The following is a 14,273-nucleotide window of genomic DNA, read 5'->3' as shown; positions in this document are numbered from 1 at the left end:
TGATAAGCTTTACTGAAGTCAACATCAACAACATCCAGTGCAATCCTCTCATCCGCTGTGCTAGTCACCTCCTTGTAGAAGCCTGTCAGGTTGGTTAAGTGTGATTTCCCCTTCATAAACCCATGATGAAGTCCAGGATTACCATCATCTTTTCAGATGTTTCTTCATCAGAAAAAAGTATTTAATTTTCTGAAACAGTGAAAACCGTGGTCAGAGCTGAAGAGTGTGATGAGTGACAGTGGTAGATGTTTCTTACTCTGTTTCCATTATTCTGGAATTGCATTCCAGCTGTGAAGCCACATCCTTTTACTAGAACAGTCAAATCGAACAGGGAAACATTAATTTTCAATGCAAGGAAGAAAAGAATAAATATTTCAGTTGTGATGAAAAAAAAAGGCTACTTAACAACAACAGAAATAAAGTCCACCACAAGGCATGTTGGCAGGTTGCTGGAATTCTCCAGAAGGAGGAAAAAAAGCACTAGCAACAAAAAAAGGATTGATACCTGCAGCAGTGAAGATGGGGTGTTACAGTTTGGAAATGCTGTTGTTAATGTCCTCTCATCAGTACCACCTAGACAGAAGGAGAGTCACTTATTAATAATAAAATTAATCTATTAATATCTTTCTGAAGAAGTTGGCAGAAATTCTCATCTCTGACTGTTAAGATCCCAGGCATGACCTGAGAGCTTAATTTGGCTCTTGTTCTAAATGCTTCAGTCACCTCAGTGTGATGTTCTTGATTGAGATGACCTGACTTTTGCTGAAAATGCTTATCCATGTGAGCATATGTGTGTCATCAGCTTAAGGAAACAAGTTGAAGTAGATGAATACTAAATTTGCTGAATGATGAAAGAATTAATGTATTCCTGTGAAAATCTTCTTCAAAGCTACACCTTGAAAGTTCTGGTATTTGTGTTTTTAAGAACCATAAGCAGTCTGTAAAAATTGACTGTTTCTGGAAATGTGTGGATGTAGTTGCTTGCACCCAGATGTCGTTCACCTTTCCAGAGTTGTTGCTGAAAACAGTGCTGTGTTTCTTTCCTGGTGAAGAGCAGAACTTCATGCTGTTTCTTCATTTCTCATTTGTATGAAATCAAGTTATCATTTTGCACACACTGAGGAAATCAGAATTGGACAAAAGAGCAATCAACAGGGGCTAACATCAGCTGCTTTTCATCAAATACCTTTCTGACTACAAACCTAATCCAGTAGGATGAGTGCATTTATTACCTGAATCTGCTCTCTGCATTTTTAATACCAATAAGATACAGATGGTTCTCAAGCTGTGCATCAGGCATCATCAAGTTTTCTTAAAAACTCCAGGACTATGCCTACAGCTCTATTTACAGCCATATTTGAACTGAATTGGCATCTGATGAATGATCAGTTCAGTTACAGCAATCCAGTTAAACCAGTCTATTCAGTCTGGAGTTTCTTTCCTGGCTTTTAGAGATGTAAGTACTGCTTATCGAATGGCACATGGGAAGCTGGAATGTAGGGAACTAACAAATACTCACCACAAACAGCTCTTGATAGGCTGTTTATTCATCCATTTGCTATCTTTCCTCCAATGCCGTAGCACATTTCAGATCTGATGAAGTGACAGAAACAAGCATCCAGAGTACCCCAATTTTTCTATAGCCTTGTCCTTTGGGAGTTAGGAAGAGCAAGGGTAGACGGTAGTTGATGACTGGAAAAAGGGAAATATAACCCCTGTTTTCAAGAAGGGGAAAATGTATGACCCAAGGAATTACAGACCAGTCAGTCTCACCTCCGTGCCTGGCAAAATCTTGGAGCAGATTCTCCTGGAAGGCATGCTAAGGCACATGAAAAACAACAAGGTGCTTGGTGACAGGCAGCATGGCTTCACTAAGGGGAAATCCTGCCTGACCAGTTTGGTGGCCTACTATGATGGGGCTACAGCACTGATGGACCAGGGTAGAGCAGCTGACATCATCTGCCTGGACTTGTGCAAAGTGTTCGACACTGTCCCACACAACATCCTTGTCTCTGCATTGGAGAGACATCAGTTTGATAGGTGGACCACTCAGTGGATAAAGAACTGGCTGGATGGCCACATGCAAAGAGTCAATGGCTCAATGTCTAGCTGGAGACCAGTAACGAATGGTGTCCCTCAGGGATCAGTGTTGGGACCAGTCTTCTTTGTTGCTGACACGGACAGTAGGATTGAGTGCACCCTCATCAAGTTTGCCGATGACACCAAGCCATATGGTTCAGTTGATACGCTGGAGGGAAGGAATGCTATCCAGAGGGACCTTGACACACTTGCAAGGTGGGCTGATGCCAACCTCATGAAGTTTAACCATGACAAATGCAAGGTCCTACACCTGGGTCAGAGCAATCCCAGGCACAGCTACAGACTGGGCAAAGAAGAGATTCAGAGCGGCCCTGTGGAGAAGGACTTGGGGGTGTTGGTCAATGAGAAAATGAACATGAGCTGGCCTCAGTGTGCGCTCACAGCCCAGAAAGCCAACCGTATCCTGGGCTGCATCAAAAGGAGCATGACCAGCAGGTCGAAGGAGGTGATCCTGCCCCTCTACTCTGCTCTCATGAGACCTCACTTGGAGTATTATGTGCAGTTCTGGTGTCCTCAACATAAGGATATAGAACTGTTGGAACAAGTCCAGAGGAGGGCCACGAGGATGATCAGGGGACTGGAGCACCTCCCGTATGAAGACAGGCTGAGAAAGTTGGGGCTGTTCAGCCTGGAGGAGAGAAGGCTCCATGGAGACCTCGTAACAGCCTTCCAGTATCTGAAGGGGGCCTATAAAGATGCTGGGGATGGACTATTCATTAGGGACTGTAGTGACAGGACAAGGGGTAACAGGTTAGAACTTAAACAGGGGAAGTTTAGATTGGATATAAGGAGGAAATTCTTTCCTGTTAGGGTGGTGACACACAGGAATGAGTTGCCCAAGGAAGGTGTGAATCCTCCATCCCTGGCAGTGTTCAAGGCCAGGTTGGATGAAGCCTTGGGTGGCATGGTTTAGTGTGAGGTGTCCCTGCCCATGGTGGGGGGCATGGAACTAGATGATCTTAAGGTCCTTTCCAACCCTAACTATTCTATGATTCTATGGGAGCAAGCTGTTCAAAGGGCCATGATATGACACTTTCATTGTTAGTTTTGTGTCTGGCACATTTGGTGAGGGAGGTTGAGCAGTATCTCAAAGAATTCTGCTAAGAAGAAGTCTTTATTTTTAGTTGGAATAATTTGAAAATATGGAAAGGCAGGTATAACAAAATAATAGTAGAGGGAACATTAGAAGGATGTGTTGTTTTCTCTCTGTCATTTAGCAGAACTTCGTTATGCTGTCTCTATGGTAGACGTATTTGAAATGTACCTATTTGTCTCAGCGTGCATGATTCTGAAACCTGTTACTCTTTGGTCTGTCAGTGCTGGTGATTCAACAGAAAAAATAAAAGTGTGCTCAAGTAATTGGCCTTTATTGATCTCCTTGTGTTATCAAAACTTGGAGCAGGAGATTTGGAATCTTTAGGAGAATTTAAGACAACATTGTCTCAGATTATCTGGCTTGTGCTTTGTCACTGGGGAGGTCTGGTAGGTTCTGCAATAAGCTGTTTTTGAGTTTATGATCAATGTCACTTGGTAAATCAACTAAACATATACAATTTTAGGTTACATTCTTCACCATCTGAGGAGTTAAGTCCATCACATCTCTTGAGAAAGTCACCTTCTCCAGCTTTAACTGTAAACTGCAGCAATGTGAGTATGTCACTGCCTGTAAAAATCTGAAAATAAAACGTGAATGTCAGATAGCTGAAAGCCTATGTTGGAATGAAATTACCATGACTTAAATTTTTATGAAAGGATCTGTAAGGTATTGCCCAACTACCTGGCAACTGTGAACATCTTTTGAGAGATGTGACAGCAGTAAAAGTTCCGACCTCACTTACAGGCGCATCAGTTCTAGTCTTAAGGGGTCTATTCCCGAGGCTGAGAGCACTGCAGTCTCCACTTAGTTATTAGGATCTCTGCTGAAGCTCTACCAATACGCTAAATATGAATGTGATTCGTGTGATGAGGACTTTTCTGGATTTAGAATTGCATTAAAACTTCTGCTAAAAAACTGTCAGAGGGTGGAAATGTCTTCACTTGTTGACAACTTAAATATAAATAAAACATCAGTTCTTGTTTTCTCTAACTTGTCCTTTCAGTGTTCTTGAAGACCCTTTTAAAAAGTCTTTGCTGTAGGTTCTCAGTTCTTGAATGTTTAGAATTTCTACTTTGAAAAAAGTAAGAATAAAAAAGAGTAAAAACTTAGTCTTTTAAAAATCGATAGAATATGCTGTTTTGCTAATCTAGAAGTGCTGGTAACACCACAAACTGTAACTATCATAGATACCGACCATACCTATGGAATAATTAGATATTTTCTTAAGCATATGGTATGTTGTGTGTTGTGCACTGTATGAAAAGACGTTTACTTCTCCATCAACATTTCTTTGAATGTAATTTTTTTTCCATTTAAAGACAGTTTGTCTTCCCATTGCAATTTTCATTTCCTAACAATTCTGTTCTGGACTAGGGGTTGTTTTGGCTTCCTCCCTTTTTTATGACCAGTTCTCCTATGCCTTACTGCAGGTTTTTCTCCTTAAGAGTTGGTTGAATTCATATATACTGAACTCTCTAAGTCTTGCAGCATCTCATCATAAGGATAATTTCATTGTAATCATTGAAGGTTTTTCTTTATTTTATACTTTGATATCCCATTTGTTCCTAAAATGCTTTTGTAAGGCATTTCAACTTTATTAATTTCCTTGTAGAATATACACAAGTCAGGCAGCCCAAGGAACTTCTCCTGCTAAATTTCATGTTTGAGTTACATGAAACAAATAACAAAAGGTTTTTTAAAAGGTTGGGTTTTTTTCCTGGTATGTTTGTGTTAGAATGACTTCCGTCTCTGTCATTGCTAGCCTAATTTTTCTGAAGAGCAAAGATTTTTATCATGATGGTAACAAAATGCAAAACAATAGAGAAAAGCACATCATTCATATGCATTAATGCATATAGAAGATGGGAGGTATGAGGGTCTTTTTTTGTTTATCTTTTCGCTAGAATGTGTCAACATTGACAAACATGATGTCACTGGGAATTCGTAGTTTATGGTATTAGACATGGAATGTATATACCAGTACAATTTGTTGTGCTGGATCTGGTTGCTGAATGTTGACCCCTCAAAGAAGATGCCATCACTGTAAAGTATGCTTATACAGATGTATAAGTAGCACCTTTTATTTAAGCCAAGTCCAGTGCTAATGTAAAAATTATTCTTAAATGCAGTAGATCTGCATAGTCTTAATTTATTTAGTTCTTAATACTTTGACAGTGATTTAAGTTTCTGAAATGTAATAATTGTGACTAAATTCGGGATTTAATTCTTTCCTTTTTACTACTTCTGTTCTTTCAGGTGCCAAATAAAGAGTTGATTCAGTTATGTCCTTCGGAGTCAGAAGTTACAGAGACTTCAGAACGAAACCAGGGTGCTAGTCCATATCCCACTAATGAACCTCTCCTTGGTAAGATTTGTTGCTCTTGTAGGCATTTGAGGGTTGCACGTGAAGACATTTCTGATAATGGTGTTACTTTGAGTGCACAACTTTACAACCATGTATAAATTGTAAAGACATTTGTCTGTCTGTCTGAAGAAGAGAGGACTCTTAAAACTGATGTGTTATCATTGGAAGGCAAGCAGCCAAGTTTGATCAGTGATTGAATTCTGTGACAAAAATAACGTTGTGTAATAGAAATTTACTGTTGCATTCTTGCATGCCACAGTTTTAACTAGGTACTTACTAGTTCTCTCTCCAGAAAATAGAGAATTTCAGTGCAATGTAATGGAACTGGTTGTAGTTTGTGAACTTGTAAACTTCTGTCCTTTAAGAGCTTTGTCTCTTTCTTAACTGCAAGCTGTGAATGAATAGTCAATACAAAGGGCTAGTCAAAATGTTTTAGAAAGAATTTTATTTTTCCCTATCCCTTAGTTCAAGTGTGCAATAAAGCAGCAGTTTGTCTGGATATAGAATTCCCTGGCCTTGTAAGAGGAGAGTTCTATTGTGTTGTTTCTAATATGGAAAGCAAAGTGGTATAAAAGTAATGTTTATGCTTGTGGTGTACTTCATCTCTTAGAAGCTTTTCCGTCTCCCTCTTTCATTTCCATTACTAGAGCTTTATTTATTTATAACCTACAACTTTCTTCCAGTTTCGCTATGAGCTCTTTGTATAAAAAAAATCCGGGGGGGGGGGGGGGGGAAGCTAATCCTCAAATAAGTGTTTGAAAAAGAAATCCAAACCAACAACAGTTATCTAAGATAGGCAAGGAAATGTTTTTCATTGATACTTGAGCCAAAGCATTTTACCTTACTTTTGTTAAAGGCAAGGGTATAGTGTTTATTTCTAGAGCTAGCACATAGTAACTCTTCAGGAGTTCATCTGGCAGAGTACATCAGATGAGAATTCAAGTACACAACTGTGTTTCCCACTAAAGTGACATAAAGTAGAACACAGTTTTCTACACCTCAGTGACATGAACTTCACTGCATGGATACAAGTTTTGTTAGCTAGCAGTTGGAGGTAGTCCAAGGGATCAGCCAAAGACTTCAGTCATTGTCTTAAATCAAATTATCTATGTCCTTGTAACTGTTTGTGGATAGCCATTATTGCTATTACTTGATTATTTTCAAGAAGGACAGGGAATTGCTTGAAGGAGTCCAGCGCAGAGCCACAAAGATGATTAAGGGAGTGGAACATCTCCCTTATGAGGAGAGGCTGAGGGAGCTGGGTCTCTTCAGCTTGGAGAAGAGGAGACTGAGGGGTGACCTCATCAATGTTTACAAATATGTAAAGGGTGGGTGTCAGGATGATGGAGCTAGGCTTTTTTCAGTGATGTCCAGTGACAGGACAAGGGGCAATGGGTGTAAACTGGAGCATAGGAGGTTCCATGTGAACATCAGGAAAAACTTTTTTACTGTGAGAGTGACAGAGCACTGGAACAGGTTGCCCAGGGGGGTTGTGGAGTCTCCTACACTGGAGATATTCAAGGCCCGCCTGGACAAGTTCCTGTGTGATGTACTGTAGGTTACCCTGCTCTTGCAGGGGGGTTGGACTAGATGATCTTTTGAGGTCCCTTCCAACCCTCGGGATTCTGTGATTCTGTGATTTCTTTTTAACATATGTTTGCCTTGACTTCAAAGGAAGGTGCTATTTAAAAACAAATATGTTTTGAAAGCTACCATATTCTTCATGCTTTGTATTGCTTACATTAACATTTTAATAATTTTATAGGTGGTAATTCTCAGCTGGACTTTGATGCAATATGTGAAAATGATGACACTGCTATGACGGCTCTTATGAACTACTTGGAGGCTGATGGAGGACTTGGGGATCCAGCGGAACTCAGTGATATACAATGGGCTCTCTAGTTTTGCTTTTTCCAAATAAGAAGGAATGTAAAATCCGTAATGCACAACAACCATACATCCTCAGTACTGTATTATAATTTTGTAATGTCTCATTTGAATTCATACTTACTGTCTATATATTTCTAAAGACTGAAGCCTTGTTCAGAGAGAGACAGTTTCTTCTGATGCACCTATGGAAAAATGCAATATTTTTTCATGATGGGGAAACCTTGAAATTTTAATATTGAACCATCTGTAACTGGAATGCTTAAAACACTATATTTTTGCTAAGAAGCTTTAACCAAAAGGTACTGTACAGTGTACAGGAATACTTTTTCTTAGTTTTAATACTTAAACCTTCTATTTATTGTTTTTGTTTCAAATGGTAGAATATTGATTATCCGTGTTGCTTTCTGTAGACCGTACTGTACTTACACAGTTTATTTGTAATGATTAAATTTCATTGAAATGATGAATTGCACACACTACACTTGTAAAATAAGGTATTGTAATACTCAAATGAAGCAGTTTGTGATTCCTTGTCCTTTTCAGAAGTGCAATTTTTGTAGGCAAAAGTAAAAATAGACCATACAGCTCTGGGAGCAAGGATTTGCATTGGAGCACCGTAACAATAATGTTTTGAGAAAAAAATGGTCATTTCTCCTGTCCATAATAAGGGCATAAGAAAGGATCAACAAAATTTTAACTACTATTTCGTATTATTTGTAATGTGTTATTAGAGGGGCAGTGCACAGAACCTACGAAAAGTAATGCTGTAACTGTAATAAAGCACTTTGGTCTCGCCACGGGTTATTTACTAACTTAGAGAAGTTTGGATTGTCTTGGTCCCAGTGTGAGGCTAGCACTGTCTGTTAGTGCAGACATGTTCTATAGTATCTTTTGTAGTCCCCATGTTTTTTGAGAGATTAGGGTGATTTTCTGTTGCTTGAGTCTGTGACTTTTAAAAGTATTTGTGTAATATAGTGCTGCCTGTAAGTAAATGCTATATAGGATGACCTTCTTTTGGGAGAGAGCTTTTGCAAGAATTGTAACCCAGTTACAGAGAATTACTCAAGAACATGGCACTTAATGGGTTGTATTAGAACAATATAGCATTAATATATAAACTGGATCTTTTATCTCTGGTATTAAGGGTTTAGATTACTTTTTGCATCAATTGTATCTCATAAAAGCACAGTTTTTCTGCTTTGTTTTGGTTTCTAAATTCAGGTAGTGAAAGGAAAGCATTTGAAGATACTCAATACATGCATATGTAATACAGACATTTAACCACAGGTACTACCATAAGCACTATGGTATTTGTTTTAACACTAAAGGTAGGCAGCCTATTTGGCTATTTTTACGGTGGCCGAGGTGTGTGAACAAATGGATGTGGTAGCCGCTAGATGTCAGGCTTCTACTATTGTATAACGGCCCTTTCCTGAAGGAATGCATCATTTGATGATGCACTGACTTCTTCCTATGCTTTGGCAGAGCACCTTTGTATCTTATAGATATGAACCTATTTGCAACTGATGATTTTTTTGGTGACATCTTGTGCAGATTTTCTAGAACGGATTGTTGGGTTGATTTTTATTTTTCAGTCTATAAATATTTTGCATGTGATTTCCTGCAGTCAGAAGTTTTGGGTTTTTTTACAGACATGGGGCCAAAATTATCTGTTTGCTAGCTTTATTAGAATAAACTTTGCAGTTTCTTCACAGACAATGAATTTTGGGCTACATCATGGAGAAAAATGACAAAAATAAACGGGCGCTTTTAAGGAATTGGTCGAACTCTGTTTGTATAAATGAACTTGCAGAATTTCCATTTTTGCCGCTGTAAAATGCATTTTCTTTTTTCTATTTAATTATAGAAATAAACTCTAAATAAAAAAAGAAATACCACAGCTAACACAGATAAATGAGTAAATAAATAACTTGAAATTATGCAGACTTTCCTCAACATAGTTTCGTTTTGAAAACTGTTCAGATGTTGTTATTGAAGGAGCATATTCACTCTTTCACAAGATTTCTATAACTATCTAGAGTCAAACCACTATTTTTTGATTCTTCTTGGATTTCTCTGAAAAATAAAACCAGAAATGTGACTTGGAGTACTTTGCAATGATCAATATTGGGGCTCTCGATTTATTAGATTCTCCCTTTATGATTTGTGAATTGTTGTGGCTTAAAGCAGTCTTACAGAAAAAGTGTGACTTGTAAGTAATGATGAAGATAACACACTTTTTGAATACAGTTGAGATTTGAATGTGCTTATTGCTCTTTGTGTACCAATACAATTCTAGTAAGATACTAACAGAGGTTTTATTTTTGGCAAGGTGCAAGTTTTTGGCAGATGTGTATAAGTCAGGTCAATGAAATGTTATTTTGATTTACTGCTGTTAAATACGAAGTACCCATGCTTTCAGATCCCAGGCTCATTCCATGAAAATATAAATGGAGAGGTTGAACTAATGAGGATTTTAGTAGCTCAAGATGATGTTCCCTAGCCGGGATAACTTAGTAATCCAAACCAATGTGCATTTTCTGGGTACTAAAAATCCTGGTGCTGCAGCTTCACTCGAACACATCTGGAAATGAGAGTGCCTGTAGGCTCTACCTGAAAGATGCTGTTTAAACAGAATGCATGCATGCATTCTTCCAGAGTCTTGTTTCAGGTAGGTATGCTAAGTGATAAAGCAGGTGTCAACAGGCTCTTAAAAGCCTTAGTAGTTATCAGGGTTGTACTTGGAGATGGGTCAACTAATTTGTTACTGAGGGCACATACAGAGTTAAAGATAAGAAAATCTTGATGGGAGAGGCGTTCAGATGTAAGCGGCAACTTATTTGGGAAACTTCTCCCTGTGTTGACAGGAAAACATGAGAGAATTCTTCTCAGAATTAGGAGCAGGGAATGAGAATGTGGTAGAGACAAAAACCATCTGGGTATTGCTGGAATGAGCAAGGGGTCTGGCTGGGCGGAGGGTAATAGCTGGCTGTCAGCAGCCTGAGTTGGATCAGAGGCAGACTGCAGAAAGGCCTGGACTGCCATGTGGCACACTGGATTAAAAGTGTTTCGGAATACCTCATGTCTTACCGTGATGAATGTCATTATACCTTAATTTTTTTGCATTTCCTGTAATGATATTTGACAGTTGGTGTTGTGGGGACAGAGGGATCCTTTCTGAGCTCTCCTGGATGCAGCTCCTTTCTGGGATTTCCTTGTAGTGTTTAGCCAAGTGCTGTGCTCTTGAACGGTTTAAAGCAGAGCTTCAGTCCGTGTTTCTTTCCTGTAGTGCGTTGTAGCTCTGGACTTTTCTGTGGATCTTATGCTTTTTTAAGAGTATTGGAAAATTTGGTTTACTCACAAGCACGGAAGTCTCAAGTTAGTTATTTTAGTGGTTGCTCACAGCAGTGTGTTCCTGTTCATAATCCAAACTGACATGAAGCATTTATTCTTGCATAAGTGATGTTGATTCCCTCCAGACCCTGACTTCTGGCCTTTCCCACTTAGTCTTTTACTTCTGTTCTGTGGGCTGACATCGATCATGTAAATTCAGAAAATGTCTTGGAATTCCAGGAAGTAATTATCAGCTGGAAAGCTTTGTGCCACTTAGGACTTCTCTGAAGATGGTAATTTTATTCCCCTATCCCTGATGAGAATGGTTTTGTTCTGTGCAAATACGGAGGTCGATACTTGTGGTGATAGGTTCCTACAGCTTAAAAGATACAGAACCATGTTTTAGAGCAGCAGAATTAAAGGATGCAAGAAAAAGGGCAGGTGGAGTGGTGAATGAGCTGGTGAACTGCTGCTGCAGCACATTCTGGGTGCACCTCATTTCTAGAAGGTTGATTTGGATAGCTCTCTTTTACTGTGACAGATGGTTGTCATGACCAAATTTACTGGCTTGTTCCTGCCTTAATTGTTCTCAGAAACTTCTTACCTTCCTGGGGAGGAAAAGACAGACTTCCTGAGACGTGTCAGAAGTTCTCATGTCCTTTGGAAGTAGCGAGTTTTCCTGGTAACTTTTTACTCTCCATTTGTTTTCATGTCAAATCTCCAGAACTAAACACACAATCCTTGGACATCATAAACAGTTGTGTGGGAAAGGTCTCCCTTGGTCATTGCCCTCACAGTGCTGCCCCTGGCTGGGTGGTAAGTTTCCTTCCCTGGTATTTGCAGGACCCAAGGATTCATGACTTGACATCAGTGATCTGTCAAAAACTTAGGGAACTTTGGAACTACTTGAGAAAGTAACGCAATTAGTGGTCTCTTGTAACAATGAAGTGTATCAGTGTGTTTCTAGAGGGGAGTGGAAAGTGAGAAGCAGACCTTGGAACTATATAATACCTTGTGTAACATGCAACACTTAAACAACAAGTCTGACTTCAAAGATTACTTCTTTCATAATCTTACAGGTAGGGCTGTATCACAGAGAAAATAATCCTGCTGGGGCTGTAGCGTTTAGACAAAGTCACTTAAGATGAGTTGATAAAAATTATTTGACGGAGTGGTTCCCTCCTTAGCCTTCATCTTGTCAAAATGGGATAAGCAAGTTGGTTTCTTAATCCCTCATACTTTATATACATCCAATTTGCCAGGTCTTTAAGAATACTTTTTTTCCCCTGCAGATACAGTTGCAGTATCAGATAATGTTTTTGTTATCACTGAAGAGATGGTAAACCTCTTTAAAACAACCAACCAAAAGCAACCAACCAAACCACACCAAAAAAAACAACAGGCAGATGAACTTAGTGTTGTATCAGCAAGACAAAATCAGCTGCTAAAGACTTGTTTTGCAGCACTCTGGGCTGGTTCCACTTCACTCTGCATGGAACATAAGAGCAGCCATGGTGTTTACCCACTCTGCTGTGGGCAGCAATGGACAGAAGCTGACTCCTAAAGGAAGAGTTAAGAACAGGATAAGCACAGCAGCTGCTTCAGCTGATTTCAGCTCCGGGGATTTCCTGAGCTCGATTTGGTTTGCCCATTTGGTAAATCCTTAAGGATGTTGATTCCAAGCTTGTCTGTTTGACCACCCCTCCACTGAGCCCATGGAAACTACTTGTATCTGCACATTCTAACAGGAAGTGCCACAGGCCTCCTCCCTGTGGCAGGAAGAGCCACTTCTCTCTGTTCTGACCCTGTTAGCTTTGTTTGTAGCTATACTACTTCATTTGTGGATTGCTGCTTCTGGTACTGGAAGAGACAGCAACAGTTGGTTCTTACCTTCTCTCTCTGGTTAGGTTTTTATGACAGCCCGCCTTTATGGACCCCCAGCTCTAAAGCTTTTAAAATCCTCCAGGTTTTGAGAGCTGTCTTGCTTGTGGTTTATTACAGTAATGTACAGCCTGCCTCTAGATTGTCTTAAAGAAAAAAGAATATACCAAACACCCATGTATGTCGCTTCCTGTGGTATTCTGTAACTCCTGGGGGCATTTTGTGTCCAAGTTTTGTAAGGAACTCGAAGTTTCCAGGATAAAAACATGTGTTGTGTATCTCGGCAATCAGAGGTCGTTTTTCCAGCTTCCTTACAGTTCCTTTGGTAGAAAGCCGTGGGAAGTGCTCCAGTGTTGCAGGAGTTTGCAGATAAACAGAAAGATCAAATGGAATGAAACTCCAGATATGGTTGCAGGAAAATTACACATTTTTTTTCACCACACCCGACCTCCCTTCCCCCCAGGAAAACCAAACCAGTCAGGGTAACTACTTATAAAAGTAATCAAAAATGCAATTCTATACCATGCCGCAAGCAAGATGCTTGCATGTGTGGGGCTGTGGCAGTGTGCTCCATCCATTCCTTTGTGATAAAGAGGGCTGGATTGTTTGTTCTTTGCTATCTCCATCTTTGTTGTGTTTAAACCTAGTATTTACTGATTCTGGTCAGCTTTCTTATCACAATCACTTCAGTGGTTTCAGGTTCGGTGATAAGCATAAGGGTCAGTAACTTTAAAAATAGGGAAGAGGATTATTGAGAGCAGTCTGTGGGGGAAATGTTTTCAAGTGGATTATTTTCCTGCTTAGGCTGGGATGCAATTGCTCCCTTTCCAGGCAGTCACTGAATAATCCAACCCATTCCAAAACTGTTGAGTTTAGGTTTCTATGGATTATCTAAATAGAATTTAAGACTTCACCTTATCAACCTGGAAGGACTTGGGTACAGTGCTGAGTGGAACCTGCATTGCTGAAACAACTCGTTTGCTTTAGTAAACACGATCCCTTTTAGGAGGACTGCAAGTTATCATTTCTAACTCCTCATCTTGCTGCTGTCAGCCTAGGCAATATGGCTTTCGAAATTCAGATTTGTGCTCTTGAGGACTGTCCCACTCAAAGACAGAGTCAAAGCTCTTCAGGTATTTTTTGGAACAAGGAATTCGGAACATGTAATTTAGAGTCCAGTAATTTACATTTTTATGTTGGGAAGCTTTTCACGGGACAGAACTTCTAACTGGTTTCAGTAGTCCTAATTCAGTTCATTGTATGTCAGTGTTACTGATGTGGGAATTAAGCACGTGATGTATGGGATGATCAGATTGTGTTTTCCTTCAAAGTGATCAGACTTTCATAGGTATTTTCATTTGGTCACTGCTGTGCAAGGCACTTCTCTTTGTAATTCAGTCAAATGCCTGGTGTAGTCTTGTGTATGCCAATGGATAACTGAGCCCTTCCTTGCCATTAAACGGCTTGGGAAAGAAACGTCTTCCAAGCCTTCAAATAGCTGTAATGGAGAATGAGCTTTTAGCTCTTTGCAGGTTTGGCTCTTCTGGAAATTGAATTTTACTGAGAATGCAGACCAGAGTTTACAGGATTTTTAATAAGTCACAAGTG

General features: G+C 39.6%; 1 protein-coding gene across 3 annotated transcripts in view; it reads left to right on the top strand.

The window, feature by feature from the left end:
- BMAL2 (basic helix-loop-helix ARNT like 2) overlaps positions 1-9,552 on the top strand; it is a 38,857-nt gene extending 29,305 nt beyond the window's left edge. For all 3 annotated transcript variants that reach the window (XM_065673661.1, XM_065673652.1, XM_065673667.1), the window contains 3 exons: positions 3,660-3,747; positions 5,453-5,561; positions 7,327-9,552. In XM_065673661.1, the coding sequence (XP_065529733.1) occupies positions 3,660-3,747; positions 5,453-5,561; positions 7,327-7,463 (334 nt within the window). In that variant the 3' untranslated portion in view covers positions 7,464-9,552. The remainder of the gene's footprint in view (positions 1-3,659; positions 3,748-5,452; positions 5,562-7,326) is intronic.
- Positions 9,553-14,273: the final 4,721 nt, after the last annotated feature.

The sequence above is a fragment of the Lathamus discolor genome, chromosome 1 (assembly GCF_037157495.1).
Source record: "Lathamus discolor isolate bLatDis1 chromosome 1, bLatDis1.hap1, whole genome shotgun sequence".
NCBI classification, from domain to species: Eukaryota; Metazoa; Chordata; class Aves; order Psittaciformes; family Psittacidae; genus Lathamus; species Lathamus discolor.
Note: the sequence above shows the minus strand (reverse complement) of the source record. Positions and strands in the feature narration are given on the sequence as shown.